The 21,159-nt window shown below is 33.8% G+C and overlaps 2 protein-coding genes and 1 long non-coding RNA gene across 3 annotated transcripts in view; 2 read left to right on the top strand and 1 right to left on the bottom strand.

Annotated features, from left to right (window-relative positions):
- Positions 1-5,905, top strand: part of tnc (tenectin) — a 57,641-nt gene extending 51,736 nt beyond the window's left edge. Inside the window, exons 7-8 of the mRNA XM_076397561.1 lie at positions 51-4,779; positions 4,841-5,905. Coding sequence (XP_076253676.1) covers positions 51-4,779; positions 4,841-4,943 — 4,832 coding nt within the window. The 3' untranslated portion in view covers positions 4,944-5,905. The remainder of the gene's footprint in view (positions 1-50; positions 4,780-4,840) is intronic.
- Positions 5,906-16,473: 10,568 nt separating this feature from the next.
- LOC143192072 (FAD synthase) lies at positions 16,474-18,043 on the top strand. The gene is made up of 6 exons (XM_076397560.1): positions 16,474-16,719; positions 16,774-16,868; positions 16,919-17,042; positions 17,096-17,208; positions 17,262-17,542; positions 17,841-18,043. The coding sequence occupies exons 1-6, from the start codon at positions 16,620-16,622 to the stop codon at positions 17,956-17,958; spliced, it is 831 nt and encodes a 276-aa protein (XP_076253675.1). The 5' UTR covers positions 16,474-16,619; the 3' UTR covers positions 17,959-18,043.
- Positions 18,044-19,413: 1,370 nt separating this feature from the next.
- LOC143191207 (uncharacterized) lies at positions 19,414-20,303 on the bottom strand. The gene is made up of 2 exons (XR_013004441.1): positions 20,071-20,303; positions 19,414-19,722 (listed from the first exon to the last, which is right to left on the bottom strand). It is a non-coding gene; the product is annotated as an uncharacterized LOC143191207 (long non-coding RNA).
- Between the last annotated feature and the right edge of the window lie 856 nt (positions 20,304-21,159).

The following is a 21,159-nucleotide window of genomic DNA, read 5'->3' as shown; positions in this document are numbered from 1 at the left end:
TTATTTAATTTATTATTAAAAAAGCGTTTTACATAAATCTGATTTTTCAGCTGGTCCTGAAATAACCAGTCCAATGGAATCTGATAGTCATGTCATTGGAACCACTACACCAGTCGCGGAAACTCAAACTGTTAAATATGTACCGGAAAGTACTGAAATACCAGAAGTCACAACAATAACGGAGGACCAGAAGACTGTACAACCCGAAATTTCTACACCAGTTAAATCAGAAGAAACGACTGAAGGAGGAATTAGAAGAACGGACCTCCCCTATGTAGACACATCTGAAACTGAAATAAGCAAATCAGATTCCATAACAGAAGAAGCTGTTACAGAAGATCTGAAACTAACTAAACCGCAAGAAGAACTACCAACGAAGACTGTGGCTCCAGAAATCCAACAAGAAATTACAACAGAATTACCAGTTGAGCCACCTACCGTTACAGAAATGTCAGTAAGCGAGGAAACCGAAAAGGAAATAACAACCGAGGAACCTAAAACGACTAAACCTGGTGAAGAACTCGAACCACAGGCAACTATACAGCCAGAAATTACCGAAGAAATTATAACAGAAACTGTTAAACAATCCGTAACTGAATCAGAAATTAAGGGACTTATTACAGAAGTTGACCAAGAAAGACCAACAACAGAATCAGAAATAGAATTTGTACCAAAAACTCCAGTTCCAGAAATTACAGAACTTCAAACAGAAAAATCTGAAGAAATTACTCCAGCTCCAGAAACATCAACGTCTGAAAGAGATATTATTACTGAAGAAGAATTATTAGGAAAAGTAACCCAAGTTCCAGAAACACCTGAATTGATAACAACGGAACCATCAGAGGCCGCGGCCGCTGAAGGATTTACTACTGAAGCTGAAGAGGCAATTGTCACCAAAACCAAACTTGAAGAATTATCTCCAGAAACCACTGTTGCTCCGGAAATTTCTGAAGAAATTACAACAGAAGCACTACTAAAACATACAGTTGTGCCAGAAACTTCCAGCGAGTTATCTGCTACTGAAACTGAACAAATTAGTACAGATAAGCCTGAACAGGCCGAACACGATGAAGATGTCGTTACAGAAGGATCTGGAGCTGAAGAAGAATTTGTAACCGAACCATCTATCAAGATTCAACCTTCAACAGGACCAACTGAAGAAACAGCCACAGAGCGAAGTGAAACTGAAGAAGCAATTACGACAGAATCAGAATTAAAACAAACAAGACCAGAATCGGAAGAGAAAGTTTCTGAAACTGAAGCTGAAACTCAGGAGCCAGAAAAGTCATCCGAATTGCCTTCTGAAGAAGGAACAGAAGCTTACTCTGGAGTTACGTATATCCCTTCAATTGTTTCAAAAATAAAGGAAGATGGAGAAGAACAGGAACAGTCCACTGTGATACCTAAAGAAGGTGAGCCAATAAGCCCAGTTAGTGAAATTCCCGAAAAAGAAAAGGAGTCTGGAATAAATATTGAACAGGTTACAACTGAACAAGCTGCAGTGGAAATAGAAAGAGAAACTGAAAGCAGTGTCAAATCTACTGATGTTCCCACGGTCGTTGAAGAAACTGCTACAATACCCGAACAAGGTAAAGAAGGTGAACCTTCAGTTGAAATTGTCGCGCCCGAAAAAGAAAAACCATCTGTTGTTGAACTTGAACAAGAAGTCACCACACCAGCCAGAGAAAAGACATTTACTTCAGGTGATGATGAAATTAAATATGAAACTGAAGCAGAAACAACACAACGACCGGAGCAACCAGCAATCGTAGTAAAGGAAGGAGAACCTGTAGATACAGCTACTGTAGTGTACAAGAAGGAGCATCCACAGGAAGAAACTACTACCCAAAAACAAGAACAAGAATCTATAACTGAAGAAGAAAGCACAGAAAAACTAGAAGAGTCTTCGTCTCCTGTAAGCCTAGGAACAGAATATAGTCCACCTCCGGAAATCGAACAGCCTGAAACCTATACAACAAAATCACAAGAACAGCCTGCAGTAACGGAAACATTAGTAGAAAAACAATCAATCAGCCCTGTAGATCAAACAATTGAACCAGAAATTGATAGTCAAGCGACAATAAAATCAGTTATTGACGAAACGACAGAAGAACTGGAACAAACACCAGAACTACCATCAGTTGAGCCTACTGGACCATCACTAGACGTTACAACTCTTTCCTCCCAAGAAATTACACCAGAACAAGAAATAACTGAAAAGCCCGAGGATGTTAGGACAGAATTAACTACCGAAAAACATCTTGTTGAAGAACCAGTTACCAAACCTGAAGAAGAAACAGAAACTGAATCGTTTGTAACAACACCATCAGAAATCACATATAAACCTCAGGTGGAAGAAGAGACTAAAGAACCGTCAAAGAGTTTCGAAGATTCAACTAACGTTGGTCCTATATCTGAGATATCAACTGCCGACAAAGAATCTACTAATGTAGTTCCAGAATCTACAGAAAGTGTTAAACTTGCCACTGAAACGCCGGTTGTAACTGAAGTTGAATCTGAAACTGAATTACCTGGTAAATTTGACGAAAAACCTCAAACGGAATTACCAACTGAAGAACCTGTTGAACATATTACTGAGATAACTGATTATGGCTCTGCGAAACCGATGGAATCTGATTCTCACGTTACTGAAAAACTTCCTGCCAAAGAAGTTACTGAACAAACTGAATCTCCTGCTCAACCCACCGAGCCTGTCGTGACCCATACAACTGAGAAACTTCCTGGCGAAAAAGTAATCACCGAATCTGAAACTGAAGTTACAGAAAAATTACCTGAACAAGAAGTAGTAAAAGAAGCTGAAACCCCGGCTGAGCCTGCTACTACAGAACATGTGCCACAGCAAAGCGAAAAACTGCCTGGAGAAGATATTTTAAGCGAGACTGAATCCCCTGCCGTTCGGTTGACCACAGAATATGAACCTGAAATCATTGAAAAACTGCCTGAGGCAGAAGCCGAACCATCTATTCCAGAATTGACCACACAGGCCGAACTTCAAGTTACCGAAAAATTACCTGTCACAGAAGCCGACATCTCTGTTCAAGAAATAACCACACAGTCTGAATCTCAGGCTACAGAAAAATTACCTGTTTCAGAAACTGAACCATCATTACAAAAATTAACAACACGGCCTCAGAAAGGAACAGAACCTTCAATTCAAGAAATAACAATACAGCCTGAACTTGAAGTTACAGAAAAATCATTTGTTCCAGACTTATCGACAGAATCGGAAGAAGCACAACCAGTAACTACTGAATCTGATCGTCAAGTAACGGAAGAAGGCGATGAATCAATAACCAGTAAGCCTATTGATAAAAGCGAACAAGGAACTGAAAGCATCAAACATGTGGAAGCAGAAACAGTTGCACCTACATATGAGAGTGAAGACATTACAACAACAAGAGATACAGAATATCAATATCCTACTACAGAATCATCAGAACAAGCAACGGAAATACCAGTCGAAAAAACTCCATCGACCGAAAAGCAGAGTGAAGTACCAGCTGTTGAAGAAACTTCCGAAATAGTTAAAGAAGGCCAGACCATTAAAGCATCAGAATCGACGGAACCAACTGTTTCAGAAACAGACAAGATCACTGAAGAACCTTTAGTAACTGTTCGAGCTGGCGTTTTGACAACTGAACCGACGGTCTCGGAACTAACAACTGAGAAACAGTATGTAACACATAAGGCCGTAGAAGAAATTACACCAGAATCCGAACAGGTCACCGAATCTGAGAAAGAAACTGGACAGCCTGCCGTCACTGAAGCTGAACCTAAACCTACCGAAGTATACACATCAGCGCCGGAAGGAGAATATAAAACAGCTACGACAGGATCAGCAATAGTTCCATCAGAAACAGAGGAATCGAAAACACCTGGTATTGAGGATCAAACTGAAACAATAGAGCCGGAAACTAGCAAACCATATTACGAACCTCAAGCAACAACCGTTGCTCCGAAAAAACCTAGTCAAGAACCAGAAGTAGTAACAGAGGTTGTTAAGAGCGTCGAAGGCATTCAAACTACACCTGCTCTACATGAAGAAGAAATTAAAACGGATGGTACACCAAGTCAAGCTGCCAGTGAAAGTGAAACTCTGTCGCCTCCACTTACTACACCAGCAGTAATTACAACAGCTTCACTTGAACCAGTTAATGTGTCCGAACCAATTGAGGGAGGATTGTACACTTCAGGGCCTGAATCTGAATCGACGACAACCCGTCATATTCCAGGAGAATTGTCTACATCAGCGGCTCTACCAACTGAACGTGTTACCACATCAACCGAATCGCATAGACCGGCTATTCCAGGTGAACATATTTCAGACACCGACTATGAACCTGGCGAAGAAGAAGAGGAAGAAGAAGACCAAAGCGCTTTTGGACCTGGAACTTGTCGATACGGCGGCAAAGTCTACGTATCTGCCCAACAGATTCCACGGGATGACCCGTGCGATTTCTGTTTCTGCTTTAGAAGCGACATAATCTGTTTACAACAGAGCTGTCCACCACCTATTCCAAGATGTCATGAGGAACCTATTCGAGGATTCTGTTGTCCTAGATACGAATGTCCCGTTTCCATGGCAACATCTGTAAATGTGACCACATCAACGACTACAACGACAACAACATTACCACCTCATTTCTTCTCGCACGCTTACAAAGGTAGAGCGACCAAAAACGGATGTCAAATCCAAGGAAAAGCTTACCAAGTCGGTGAAGTTATCAAGGCAACATCTGGACCATGTCTGCACTGCACGTAAGTAGAAAGAATCGAGTTCATATTAAACTTTTTCCTAACATATATTTATTACCCACAGTTGTGGAGGTGATGGTCAAATGAAATGCGATCCCAAACCATGCAGTCCTGAACCGATGCTTCGACAAATGATAGCAGCCGCCGCTTCGAGGAGAAGAAGATGAGAAGCTAATTTTGCCGGGTGAAATAGTGACATTAACTATAGCACGTAAGTGCACAGTGATAAAAAAGACATTTAATATTAATTGAATATAGTCTTGAACAATTAAATTGCATTCTCGGGTGCCAAAAAAGGACAATTAATATATTGTGCCTTGATATATTGACGATTCCTGCACAAGAGATGATTGTCTAGTCATTTAAATGTAGAAAGGACTTAAAAGAATAGGCGGCCATCTTTTGTGGGAGTTATGTACTTATGCAAAAAATAAGGGAAACGGGAACTGTATCTGATAAAGAAATTTACCCTTTTATGGTATCGAATAAACAAAAATTACAATTTACCGATTCACTTTAGGTCAGTTACGTATTATGCAGAGATATCTCATTTTTTGACTTAGGATATTTTTTGAAAAATGAGAATCTACTGCGTATACGGTCGTTAGGTGCAATATACAGTCATACATTACGAGGATAATGGGGGTAAGCTTCAGACAGGATTCCTCAATATGACTTATGACCTAACTTTAAAAAACCAATACGACATTTTAAGTGATGTAACTTGTATACTCGACATAGATTTACTCCTTAACGAAATATGACTGAAAACAAATGAAATTTTTACACTTTTTTAACTGTATATTTAGAATTTTTGGAGTGTCGTATTTTCTAAGCCAATCAAATGTATTTTTCGGGCTAGTAGTTCTTTTTTTACAATTACAATATATATTGTGTTGCGTATCCCGACCAATGTCTGAGTTGTTTGACCGGTAGAAAAATGGCAAGCTAGTGTCAATGTTTGCCAAACGTAGCTTTAAGTAATTATTTTAAAAAATTGTGGAAATACTTTGTTTCTGCCGCTTGAACGGTCAGACTGTCTTTTGTATATTATCGGATGCTCAATATTTTAGATATAAATAGAATATGTACTATTTATCAATAACAATAAACATTATGTAAATGAAAATATTCTTTTTATCATACTATGTACCCATAAAATCAATCATCCATCGTTAACCCATTACCCTTACTTCCCAAGCATCAACAACATTGGAACTTTTGATCAAATCAAAAAACGCCTCTGACCAAACTTGTCAAATCTAGAATTCAGAAGAACATGAAGCAGGTTTACAATAAACCTGCCTTACAATCTTTTCATGACAAAACAAACAAACCCTTCGTCTAAAACCTAGCAGAGGGATGGTCCCATCTTTATTTACCTGTTTGTAAAAAATTAATTCATTCACTAGGAACATATCTAGAATATGAATAACTAGTGACCAGTTATCTTTGTTATCTCTAAAACGGATTAGATATTTAAAAATCAACTAATTATATTTATAGACTCCCCAAATGTTCTATTTTATAATAGATATTGTAGATTATAATTATTTATGAAAGAGTCTTGGCTAATTCACTGCTACTTAAACCTTGCCTGTCTTCTCTGTCTTTTGACATCCAAACATAAATAATTTCATGCATACATTTCATAATATAGATATAAAAGGTATGATATCGTATAAGAATGATATTGTTTTTAAATGAAATTGAAGAAACACTTTAATTGCAATGTTCGTTACATTCGTCTCTAAAATATTGTATCATACACAGAGCGTCATCAAATTAAAATCATGAAAATTCGAATATACATTATCAAACGTACGTATCCTAAATAAAAATTAACAGTGAACAGCATATAGACTATATATTTAAAGAAGTAGCACCTTATTGAATCAAAAGAATAGTTTGCACGAATAAGCGAGTTGGACTGGTTATGTGGAGACTACCTCTGGGCTCCCCACTAAACCCCACCCTATCAGCTGATCCAATGATCTTAACTGAAACTTCTTATTGTTAGTAAGGAGGGTGCCCGTAACAGGTAACACCGTTAAGAGCCACAAGGGCCAGGCAAGCACGTGGCGTCGTTTCACACCACGCAGCTTGCGGTACATGAGTTAATCGCTCACCGGAGAAGGTCGAGACAATTTGGAGTTAGCACGACGGGGAAGTGTCGGCTGTGATAGAATAAGGCCACGAAGAGCTGAATGAGTTATTGGCCTAAAATATCGACCAGCTCGCTAATACATCTATTGCCCGTGAGAAGAAGAGTGGAGAAATATCTCGAGTAGACCTCGGATATAACATCATGAACTTGGGGGACATCTGTTTCTCTATGAATTTGTTGTGAGAATTTTGTTTTGAAAGAGTTGAGGACATTCCACCTGGCTAGGTGAGACGTATTTTATATAGACACTGGAGCCATATAGAATGACTGATCGAACCAGCATCTTGTACAGGAGACATTTTATACGGAGAGGAAGCCTGCTGGCCCGGTTGATAAGCGGGAACAGCAAATTAACAATACGTTGACCTTTATGGAGAGACAAGACCGAGATAGGTGGCTTCTTCTGACCATGGGACTTCGGCTTTCTCGATTTTAAGACACGCTTCTTTTGGAAGAAGATGGCCTGGGTTTTCTGTGGGTTGACCTGCAACCTCCAGAAATGTAACCGCTGGACCGTCTCATCGAGTTGTTTTTGGAGTCTGCCTCGGATGTGCATTGCTACTCTTGAAGAAGCAAAGTAAGCAGTGTCGTCTGCGCAAAGAGCTGCCTCAACTTGTGGTCTCCTAGGGATATCTGAAAGAAAAATATTAAATAGAGCGGGTGCCAGGGGGGAGCCTTGTGGCACTCCTACGCCGATAATCTTCACCTGGAACGATCGCCCTGACAGAAATGATAAGAGCTATTAGGTCATCAAGTAGATCTAATCGGTCGCATTTCACCACTAAGCCTTCGTGCCAAACCTTGTCAAAGGCTTTGATTAGGTCCAAGAAAACTGTCTTTCACGTCGGTTAAAAGCACAGTTGATTTTTGAGGCCAACCGATGGGCCTGATGAACGGCTAAATGTTTGGCGCGGAACCCGAATTGCTCATCTGGAATGATATTGTTTGCCTTCGTAAAATCATTAAGAGCATAAAGAATTGCTCTTTCAACAAGCTTGGAAATGGAACTTAGTAGGCTGATAGGTCTGTAGTCAGAAGGTGATGACTTAGCTCCTTTTTGGCGATAACTGCGATGAATGCATGTTTCCATGTGGATTGAAAGTGTTGCAGCCTCATAATGGAGTTGATGATATTACTTAGTTCGGCGAGCTGATTGTAGGGAAGATTTTTGAGTTGGGCTATCAAAATATTATCGAAACACTAGTTACTAGTTTTTGATGCCAGTATCGAATAATTCCTTGGGCAACTCGGACAGCCATGTGCGCACAAACTCCTCTACACGTCGGTGTTGAATCTTTGACCTCCAAGGGCTTCTTTCAGTGGTCCAAACATAAAAAGTCGCAGGGTGATAAATCCTTAGGGTACCTCCCACCCTAATTCCGATATTGTTTAGAACGTGAGACGCGCGGTATGACGGCGCGCGTTATCCTGGAGAAGAATCGAACTTCGTGCTGAAGTGCCCCTCTGTTTTGAGCGATAAGCGAGTTTCAGGGGGTACGTTGGATGCGCAGGAAATCGACGTACAACACGCCCCGCCGGTGCCGCTTCCATAACACCGTACACAAAACCTTACCCGCAGACCTGGTCATCTTCGGTTTGACTGACTTTAGAGGACATCTTGCTTTCGGGAGTGTAATAGTGTATCCATGTCTCGTATGAAGTGAAGATTCGCATTAAAAACCCGTCCCTCTCCGCCTCGTATCGCGTCAGCAAGCGGCCACAAACTTTCAACCGCGTAAATTTTTGCTCGAACTTCAACAGTTTAGGAACACATCGCGCCGTCATTCTACGTTCCTCCAAAATAAGTTGTTCTACGCGGCGAATGTTGTCTGGTGTAATTTTGGTTCGCGGTCGACGATCATGCAGCTCATTCTCGACGGATTCGCGGCCATCTTTGAATGAATGCTTTCGCCCATTTAAACACGGCAGTAGGACTCAGGCACTCACTATCGAACTGATATTGCAAACGCAGAAAAATATGCGCTCCTGGCGTAAACTATGCCAGACTGTTCGTAAGGGACCTAGCTATCATATACTCAAGTCACGACCTTCAAAACCTACATGCGGGCCATCTACAGCGCTTGTCTCCATCCCATTTGAACCACTTCAGAAATGAGGAAAAATACCATCTGAACCAAGAAATAATCGGCCAATATAACAAACATCAAATATAATACATAGTGGTACAAATCAGAAACTAAGAAGTAAACACCATATAAGATTAAAAGGAGATCATTCAATTCGACATACGACATAAAAGTTCGATCATCCTGAATTGTCGCTTTACTTAAAAAAAATCAAAAGGAAAATCAAAATACTGCAGTCCTTCAAAATAAAATTTTGAAGATAACTTTACACCAAACCGAAATTGCTTTCTTGGAAGTATATTATTACTGTGGTTTTTATTATGATATTTTGTATATCTACATAATTTTTCAATATAAATTTCAGTAAACAACAGAATATAAAGTTTTATCATATTTATTGCTGCGTTTTTTACCAAGCGTGAGGTATATAAAGTTTAGATAAACAAAATACGATCTTAATTTTAAAATGTAAATACACCGTTCAAGAAAGGAATTGTATTAAAATATACTGATATGGCTTGCATCAAAATGTGCCTTGTTTTAATTGGCAATGAAGTATTAACAACACTTATCAATATTTTTTGTCACGTACCGCGAATTCACCGAAAATAGGCGTGTTAACGATTTGAAAAAACCTGATTACATATCCATTCCTATATGCACGTAGGCTTACGAACAAAACTATAAAATATTTTAGTATAATAAATATAATATATTAGGTGTTAGAATTAATTTGTAGTGTTTTTATATAAAAAAGCCAATCTGTATAAATAAAAATGAATCGCTGAAATGTATGTACGCGAGCAACTTTAGAACCACTGCACCAAGTGGGATAATCCTATTTTTGTTATTTTTAATATACATTAATCTCCTTCTTACCAACGAGGATTTATCTGGACTGGATCTACTGTTTAACGTGGACTCCGAACCCCGATCCTCGGCGTTAAGCAAGCTTAGCGATTAGCGACTGACCAACTTAGAGATTATCCCAGAAAACATCCGGTCTTACCCAGCCTGGTTACTGGAGCGACTGGGATGGTTACTTCTTGTGGAATTTTCCACTGTTGCTTATATAATAATTTACAATTACAATTACAAAAACAAAGCATATCCATATCCCAGCATTGACCACTGCGCTAAACAAGCCGGCCTTTTTTGTTGTGTTCCTTATTGTTAGGACAAGAATTGTATAAAAATAATGTGAGCGTATCTCACTAAACCCTTCTTAAACGTTTGTGACATTTTGATGACATTTTTGTATATGTTTATGTCGATTTGAAAACAGTTCAGATTCACAACCGCATATGATATCGGGCGCTGCGATAGGATGGCAGGGTTCTTTATTTTAAAGTGTTTATTCTTCTTTCAATCATTTTTCGATTAAAACAATATAAACCAACCATATCACCAATTGTATGTCATTGTTTATAGAGTTTGTTTTATTGTAACAGAAATGATTCCGTTTAATTATAAAGCCAATATTCTGACAGGAAAACGTATATTGAGTTCAGTAGATTAAAATAAAATTAAACAAATTTATTTTCGTAAATATTTTCTTTGACTAGCTACTTCCATCCTTGAATCCATAAATCGACCGATTTATTTATCAGAATAGGTTAATTCGACATCCACAGGTAGTTTTGAAACATATGATTGTTGTTCATAGATTTTCCCTTAATTTACAGTTCAAGAGCATGAACTGCGGTCAGCCCTTATAAGCAATAAAAGCTCTATTAAGTTCATAGCTCATCATAATACCCATAAGAAATGGATTCAGTTGATAATATTAAATTGCGAGGCTGAGATTCAAATATCTCTTCCCTGGTTGGATTTTGAAGATAAATTTGCGCTTGATGTCTGCAGTCTCACCCTTCCGATTATCACTTCCGGTTTGGGGTTGAACTAGAATATTTTCTACGGCCAGTTTAGAATTGTGTCACAACTCCCCTACAAGTGCGTGAGGGCCCGGCCTGACACATAGTTCGCGCTACTAGATTTAAATCCATAGGTATTTTAGTTAGCCCTAACCGTCAAAAGATGCATGCATAAATTTGACAGTTGTCAGATCATTAGTTTCCGAATTATAGCATTTTGAGTGAAACAACTTTTGTTATTGTGAAACAAAAATGTGGATAAAAAGGAATTTCGCATGTTGATAAAATATTGCTTTTTGAAGGGAAAAAATACAGTTGAAGTAAAAATTTGGAGTGATGCCGAGTCTCCGGACACTGACCCAGGAAAATCAACCATCAAAGATTGGTATGCTACGTTTAGATGCGGTGAAATGAGCACCGAAGTCGGTAAACGCAGTGGACGCCCAAAAAAGGTTGTTACGGACGATAACATTTAAAAAATCCATAAAATGATTTTGAATGGATGAAACATGGCTCCATCATTTCACTCCGAAGTCCAATCGACAGTCATTCGAGTGACTATTAAATAGCGTTATAGAAATACGGCCGCATTTGAAGAAAAAGAAAGTGCTGCATCACCAAGACAATACACCGTCTCAAAAATCCATGAATTTGGCTTCGAAGTGCTTCCTTATACGTATTCTCCAGATCTGGCCCCCAGCGACTATTATCTGTTCTCAGATCTCAAAAGAATGCTCGCTGGAAAGAAATTTTCGTCGAATGAAGAGGTGATCGCCGAAATTAATTACAAAAATGGTACCGAAAAGTTGAAGGGTCGCTATAATCAGTGTATCACCCTTGAAGGGAATTATGTTTAGTAAAAAAACTATTTTTGGCAAAAAACTGTGTTTTACTATCGTAAGCCGGGGACTTTTTAATTAACCTGTTATGAATAAACTTACCCCAACTTATAACAACAAAACATGCTGTAGCGATCATAAATTCCTTTGATACCATTCGATTTAGGATTTTTAATTTCATTTATTTACTGTATGTGCAACCGGGTACACAACACTGCTAGATCGAGAATTCACTTTACTTCTTGTACTTATATATACTAACGAACTAATAATTTAATCTTTAAAGATTATAAAGTTTAGTCGCGTCTAAATTTTAGGAAAAAAGTGTTTTTATAAGACATATTATGTACTTAGGCTTTATAAATACAATATCTTTATCAAATATCAAATCATATTAAATAATTTTATTAAATTATGTTAATATTGAAAAAACTACTCGCTGTTTTTATACATTTCGTATATTTTATCTCAGATAGAGTATTAAGCTGATCTTGATTCGTCAAGAACAGCGTTCCCCTTCGTGTAAGAACTGTTTCTTTTCAGCGAATCCAAAATTGTGCTTTTAACCTTTTGAAATATTTTAATGACCGTGCCCAGACTAATATACAATGTAGCTGCAACACGCTAAAAAATACTTTCAATAAAACCGTTACAATTTAATATTTAACAGTAAAATTCTCTCTAGCGAATTTTATGGCACAAGAGGGACTCCATTATCTTGTTCTTGTTCGAAGTAACTGATTAGAGACGGAATTTGTTCTGTCTGGCTTCGATATATTCAATCTGAGTAATAATAAGCAGTGATTTGAAATTTATCAAAACAAGCAAAGCGTTAAAACAACGTTTGTCGGTTTAAAACCTGTAGTTGCTATAACTAATGTTTTGAAGAATTTTGCGTGACATTTGACAAGCGAGCGGCTTTTGCAGGCTCACTCGTTTACGTGTCCGAAACATAGCATAGAACACTGTATATCTTTTAACTGGTTGTCTGACTCTAAAACGAATTTACAAATTGTGGTAGGCAATACATTAAACACCGTGATGACGTATGTCCACTGCTTCTTTGGATATACTATATATTAGATAGTATTCATATTTTGTGTATCCCATGTATATATAATCCTTAAATCCGGCTTTACAAAAATTCATTCTTCTCGGCTTCGCTTAGTTTACGAAACAAAGTGCTTAATTCCTTAGAATTTCTTAATTATGTCTTAACTAGCGTTGGGAACTATCGACTGAAAACAGTCGATAGTTAAAAAAATAGCGACTGAAAATAGTAATTACTATTTTATATGTATACATATGCGCGGTAAGACTGTTTTTTTTTCGTGATGTCAGACGAAGATGTACGAATTCTTGTCTGTATAAATTGTGAGATAGGAAAGGACGGATATAAATGCTTGGAGCAGTTAATTTTAAATGTGTTTATATTTTCCAAGGGTAGTACAACCGAAACATTTTATAGGAAGTAGTATTACTTTTATACTGAATGTTCTGTGGATCTGTAAAAAGGAATGGAATAATAACACCACAAATGTTTTATCGTGTTTTAATATATTAATTGCTATTTTTAAATAACATAGTATAATATATATAAATAGTACAATACAACTTAAACAAAACCTAAAAACTAAAAATGTTCAATAACCATAAATACTAAATAAAATGTAAATGTATACCTAATTGAAAAATCTAATCCATGATGGACCAAAAATAATCGTACAATAACTACCAGACCCTTTTTAATTAAAAGGAATATTATCATGTTCAACTTTTCTTCCGTGAGCCGATTTCTTCAATCGTTAATTATTTGCTCAGATTTTGAAAAAACTAGTTCCGAGGGGACATATGTTGCGGGTATAGAGGAATATTTTACGTGTAACTGATAAAATTCACGTAGTGTCATTTTATGGGCTTACCAAAAATCCAATGGGTTTTCTAAAGGCCGAATAAATTGCATTTCCAAATACCGCTTAATCTGTAATGTTGCTGCAATCCTTGGAGTAATTACTTCTTTCATTCTAGCCATTTTTATTATCAAAATATCTTCAATGTCAATACATTCTTTGTCAGTAGTGTCTTGAATTTCGAGTTGTGGAACCATATTTGTATTTTTTCAAGTTAGAATGGAAGATACCTCTTTTGTGATAACTTTTTGTATCGCCTCAGCATTATTTGCAATACCAAATCCTGCTTTTTTAAATCTAGGATCTAAAAATGCGGATTTTCCGCATACTGTGTTCATTTCTAAAATTGCCAGTCTTTTATTCATGACATCTAATAGACAATTTTGAAAAACATTTCCCCATTCACTTGTTAAAATCCTGGATTTGATAGAATGCTGCAATCCTCTTATTAATGGTATAATTAAAGATATCGTGGGATATCTTTCACCAGATAACTCGGTGATCATTATTCCAAGGGGCTAAAAAATGTTGAACACATTCTGTTAAGATAGCCCATTCATCAACAAATAAAAACTGTTGTGCTCTTCTTAATAGCCATCAAAATAAACAGTTGTTTAATATTAAAATAGAGTTTTTCTATCAGAAAATGTACTTATTACAAATATTTAATATACTTTATTCACCTCTTCACCGTTAATATTTTCAAAAGAGATTTAACAACTGTTACTGCAAAAACTTCTTCAAATCTTTTGGAATCGATGCAATTTCTGAAACCTTTGAAACCCAATTTTAGTTTTCAAAATTTTAGGAAAAAAGTTTTTAGGACAAACGAAAGGCTTGGACAAAAATCGTGAAAGTTTATTAAAAAAGTATTACCCATTATATCAGCCCAAAGTATTACCTATAATGCCAGTCAAAAGTATCTTATTATTTACAATTTTATTTTTTTGCCCTCGAAAACTAGCTTTCCAAAATGCTGCTATATTAATATACAATATATAGTAATTCACAAGCAAACAACGAAAAAACATAAAACCACATATATTACATATAAATCTATATAAGCATAAATTCGGCACATTACTTTCAAGGTCGCGGCTAGGACGACACAGTCACATTGTTAAAAATCAGTCTAATGAACTAGTAGAACCGAAATTACTAACTAAAAAGTAACTAAATGACTGAAACAGTCGATAGTAAATAGTAATAAAATCAGTCGAACCGAAAATAGCGACTGAAAATAGTCGACTGAAAGCAGTCACTAGTAAAAACAGTCGAATCAAAAATAGCGACTGAAACAGTCGATAGTAAAAAGTAGTCAATTACTAAACTCGATAGTCGATTTCAGGCGATTGTTCCCAACACCATTTATTTAAATACATCTCACATTAGGTGTATTATATATAATCTCATTGTGCAAATTATTGTATCGCTATAGTTCTATTTTACTTGTGTCAATACACAAGCAAAACGAGTGCGGAATAAACACATTAATATCCATATGCTATAATTAAGATTCGCGAATCCTAATTATACTTTAAAGCTTACTAATAATCTCAGGAATTTTGAAATCAAAACCAAGAAAACAATAGAAATTAAATGACGTTAGCATTAATAGATGTTCTGACCATCTTAATCACCAGTAAACTAAGAATATTGTACTGTAAAAACATATACTTAACGGTTTTGTTTTTGGTATGACAACCACAATACTTTTTTCGATATACTATCAAAAATCATATTATAAAAGAGCAATTTACCTAAAACTATTTTATTTTAATGAAAAGAAGTGGTGAGTTATTGAATTAATTGTATAAATGCTATTTCATTAATAATAGATTTTCATCTAATCTATAATATATCAATAATAGACTAGATGATTGTAATAAAGAATCCTAAAAAATATTCATCTAGGATAATAATGTACCATAGAGGGGTTATTAAAGATACATTTACTTCAAAATTAAAAGTGAGATTACCAAGATTTTTCCAGAAATAAAAATACATAATCATACACCAATCAGAACCGTTACGAAACCTTGATGTCACTTAGCGTTTTCTAACTATCATATCCCCATCTAAGCATTTGAACTTTTTAGTGCACTTTCATTTGATTTAGATTATTTATATTATATTTTACAGTTAAAAAATTGGTTTTAAGGAACCAACGGAAAGAAAAGCTAAATAAAAAAATTGAATTGGGTTTTATCAAACAAATAACCTAAATTGACCTACAATCGATTCATCTAAAATGACTGTACTCTGTGATCCTAACTGAAATAATCATTTTAACACATACACTAACCATGAAATGTAGTAGAGTAATGAAGAACAAATAAAAACACTATCGGTATAATACTTAGCAAGATAATTACTAAATGCTGATAAAAACTATTGCCGTTAAAAAACTAAAAAAACTGCTGAATAGTATTATTCTAGTATTATTGAGTATAGAGGTAATCGAAGGCGGGTATTTGTGGTTGAGCACACACGTTAAACCAGTTTTATACAACTAAAATTGAAAGGATATCGACACGGACTACAAAATACGCCAGGTATTTCCAGTTGCCTACCCATTTAACAAAATATTTAAATATGTTATAATATAATGTTAAGTTATCAAATTACATGATAAAGAATATGTTTATTTAAAAACGAGAAAATATAAAATTATGTTTTACAAAGCTGTTAATATAATATAATTTAAATATAAATTGCTATGCAACCAAATATATATTCGTAAAAAAATGTTGAAATATAAACATTGTCAACCTAGAATCAAAATCGAATATCCGATAATTTTATCAAACTGAAGTATATTTCTAGCTAAAGTTCATCAATAATTTTCTTCTAATTTTTCTTTGGCACAATTACTACTGTATGGAGTTGTATTGCTGACAATTAAATTATAACCTTGAAACGACAAAGTTATCCAATGTACTTTTAAATTGTTAAACAATTTTAGAATGAATTTTAAACGATTTAATAAAATTAATAGATTGTATTTAAAGGTACGATCATTATGCACAGAGAAAAATTCAAAAATTACTACTGCCGGCGTGCTAGGTATTACTATAAATTAGTTGTCTAACATGCATGTACTACCCAATTCTAATATAGTTATAGGAGATGAAATACTAAAAGGAGAAATTCCAGACACTAATTCACATTTTTTGGCTAAAGAGTTACATAATTTAGGACTTAATTTAAAAAAGGTTTAATTCATGTTATTTATGAATCACATATAAAGAAATAAAATTATCAGATTTCAGTTGTATCAGATGATGTGAATGATATATCGGAAGAAGTTAAACATTTTTCAAGTAAATATAACTATGTTATAACAACAGGTGGTATTGGACCAACACATGATGATGTTACATATGAAGGTAATAATATAAAATATTATTTATCATACCAAATATAAGTTAGACTTTATTAGCTGTTGCATTGGCATTTAATGAACCACTTGTGCTAAATTCTGAGCTGAAAGACATATGCTGTAGATACTTTAAAACTAAAGATCCCAAAGCAGCAGGAATGAAACAGGCATATGTAAGTTATATGTTCCTTAATTAATTTTAGTTATTTTAAAATATTTTTTACAGATTCCAAAATCATCTATATTACATTATACTACAATATCAGGGGGAAAATTGCCATATCCAAGTGTTTCTACCCATAATGTATTTATGTTTCCAGGAATTCCAGAATTAGTAAAATTAATCATGACTGAAGCTGGACCTTTATTGTTTCACTCAGATAAAAGGTTTTTCACTAAGTGCATATATTGTAATTTACCTGAGTATAAAATTATAGAACAACTGGAACAACTGGTTCTTGAATTCCCTGATGTTAGTTTTGGATGCTATCCAAAATTTTACCACAGGTTAGTAACAATTAAAAGTATAATATTTATATATATTTCCATATAATTGCCGCAAATGTCACATAAGTGCATGTGAAATATATTTTTATTAAATTAATATTTTGATCCACTTGAAATAAAATAGGAATGCTCTAGTCTGTTACTTATTATTTTAAAACAAATACATTTTCTTTGGTTGGTAAAAAATAAAAATATAGTATGAATAAATATAATACAATAGACTTTAATAAAATTGTATGGAAATATTTGAAATACATGACATTCAAATTGTATAATGAATTATTTTATATTTATGCAGCCTGTATCAAGTGAAGCTAACAATAGAATCATTGTCAAAGGAATCTACTACCAATGCTTATTTAAAATTATTGGAATTAATTCCAAGTGGCTGTATTGTACAAAAGGACGATTTGTGATAGATGTATTTTAATTTATGATGTAATGAAAAGTGATGAAAAAATGTAAGATATTAACAATAAATTATTTATAAACTGCTATAAATTGTTTGCATACAGAGTTGAACAATTAATATGAGATATAAAGATATCAATTTTGGTTTGAACATGGCTACAAATTATAATATTATATATTATTGACAACATACTTTTATAATTGAAATTTAGCTTGAATGTGTCTTACCTTCCAGTGGTCTTTTAATTTATATATTCTCTTTCTCTTTTATATATTCTCTTCTCTAGAGTGAAAAGATTTGAATATGCTAACATCATTAAATAGACAATACCTTATATGATTTCATTTTGTATACATGAATTTTTTCAAGAGTTTCAGTGAGAGTCAAAGCTGGCAAATAGAATAAAATTACAATAATTTGTAGTATCAAGAATTTGTTTTTTTTTGTATGAGAGGATATTTAAGTTTACAGATATATACACTTATAGACTATGATTCTCTTTAATTTTTACAATTAGTCATAAAATTTGAAAGGTAACAAACACTTTCTGAGTTTATTGTATAACTAGTAAGAAGGTAATTTGTTAACAGTAATTTTGCCTTAAATTAATTGGCCAAGAAAGTATATGACAAAGATAACAAGTTCTCAAAGAGTCTGGAGAATGTTAATACAAGTATAGCATACATTTGTTGCTTATTAATGCATGCAATTCTTTAATCCGCACTTTACATGTTTCAACAAATTAATTAATGCACCTTAATATTCAACTTCAGCTCATGCCATCTGTTAACTACTTCTTTTCGTTTCATCTCTTTTTGATTACTTATTAACATCAATCAAATTATAGGCTGCTGACTCTTATACCATTTTCAATACTGCTATTACTTTATGTGTATATATTGGTATAGTACATCTGAATGCATCACACTAAATCATATGTCATATTGTGTAATATACCACTTAAGGTTTCATTTAAATTAAAACAGATGCAGATGGCTGATTCTCTTATTTAGACGATAGTATTTTAAGGAGAATTTATATACCCCTTGGCATTGAAATGCATCATCCTGTCAAAAATATAGGTTAAATTTAGAACTTACCATCCATTATGTATTAAAAGCTATATATAAATGGTTTTTCTTATAAGACTATTAATTATTATTATTAATATATAAATATTAAGCCATATATTCTATTTTTTTATATATGGATTCTAAAGTTGTGGTTCTAGGTGCTGAGCTCAAACAATGTAAAAATAATAATATAATTTTGTCATATACAAAAAATTAAAATACGAACAAAGTGATCAGTTGGTGGTGGTTAAAATAATATTGTAAATAAATAAATAGGTTTAGGGAGGTATTAAGCTAAATTGTGCGTATATAGTAGAGTATAAAATACGTGTTGTAGATATGTTAAATTAAGGTTTTTATTTATTTTTATTTAGTTATTACAACAATTATTATGTACATATTTTATTTTAAAACGTTTGATTATATTTTAATTGTCACTGAGTTCCTTATTTATTTTTAAAGTTCAAATGTTTTTTCAATTTTTTTGCTGAAAATATATTATTTAATTATATGTAGGTTCGAATCCTGATGGGTCGTAAATTTATGTTTGTGGTTGTTCTTAGGCAAGAGTGCAAAATCCGACAAGGAAAATGATCCAGGCTAGGTAAGACCGCATGTATTTTGGAATGATTTCTAAGTTGGTCACTCGCCAATCGGTAGTCAGTCCAGATAAAACCTCGTTGGTAAAAAGGAGACTAAAATATTAAAAAAAAATGTATATAGTACATTTTGTTACTGTGTTAAAATGTTTGTTATATTCGAGATCTGATATTTGAAAAAAAAATCATATTAAGGGCTTTCGTTGTAATATAAATATGTAATATGTAAAAATATCTATATTACATATAAATATGTAATATATATATTTTTTAAATATTACGATATATGATTTATTATCAAAATATTTAAAGGTGAGCATTGCAGTGGGGATCATAACGTAATGTATTTTGGGTTATCTACTCTTAGATCTAATTTTAAAAATATAATAAAAGTTGTGGTATTGCAGTAAAATCGTATGAATTAAATAAAATCAAATCCTTTACCATTTCGTTTCCTGGTTAACATACTTCCATTATTAGAACGGACATTTTTCTGAAAAAATCTAAAAGTTATTAAAATGTTTTATAACATTTTGGATATGAAGTATTTATTTTTATTAAAATATACATATTTCTTATTTACTGAAATATACTGTCATAAGTATTATTTGGAAAAGTTTTGAAAGTCCAGTTTTAAAAAGTCTATGGACTGTATGTAAAGGTTATATGAAGGTTATTTGGCGCGTGCTCTCTTTAATATAGAAATTGATTTATTTTAGATTGATAGTCAACTGAAATCCCCTTTGTAATCATATAAATATATATCTTATCAAATACTGAAATATAATACGACTAATTTTCAAACACTAAATACCGAAACAGTAAAATGTAGTGATAACTAATTTTTTATCTTTATAATCGATTAGTATCACTATTTTCGTCTGTATTCAGATAAGTGTTTATTCTATTACATTTGTCTGTAATTAATTTATTTTATTTTTACTTATACAACGATATCAATTCTTGTAATACCCATTTTATATTTTTACAGAGTCCTCTTACGATAGGTAGCGAAGCTATAGATGTAGTGTGATGTGAGAATCTGTAATCAAACACTTTTACTTCGAGCGTTTCACCGAGAGATGCCACTACTAATACTAAAAATATTTTAAATATTTTAGATATATTAATTTTAATTTCAATATATTAATTTTGTGGAAGTTAACGATATTTTCAATTAATCTCAGGCATAATAATTTAATCTACTGCCGAATTACAAAAAAAACTTCGATCACTATATTAAATAATACAATACAAAAGCAATATTAACAAATATGATTTCCATGTTATTTCCATAAATTTATTATGTACATATTAAATTTATTCAGAGGAATGGTTTCTGTTTAATAATTTAAAATACGGGATCTTTTCCCAATCCATTTTATTACCTTTCCCGGGAATTCTATTATTTCAATTTCTCCACATTCATGTTCAGTGTTCTTTGTAATTTCCTTAAATTTTACAACGAATTACCTACTAAAGTGAATATAGATTTTTCTGTTAAGGACCGTACTAGGAGGAATGTCTTAAATA

The sequence above is a fragment of the Rhynchophorus ferrugineus genome, unplaced genomic scaffold (assembly GCF_030347505.1).
Source record: "Rhynchophorus ferrugineus isolate W39M unplaced genomic scaffold, kcgeb_rfMv2 rfM2, whole genome shotgun sequence".
Classification (NCBI taxonomy): domain Eukaryota; kingdom Metazoa; phylum Arthropoda; class Insecta; order Coleoptera; family Curculionidae; genus Rhynchophorus; species Rhynchophorus ferrugineus.
Note: the sequence above shows the minus strand (reverse complement) of the source record. Positions and strands in the feature narration are given on the sequence as shown.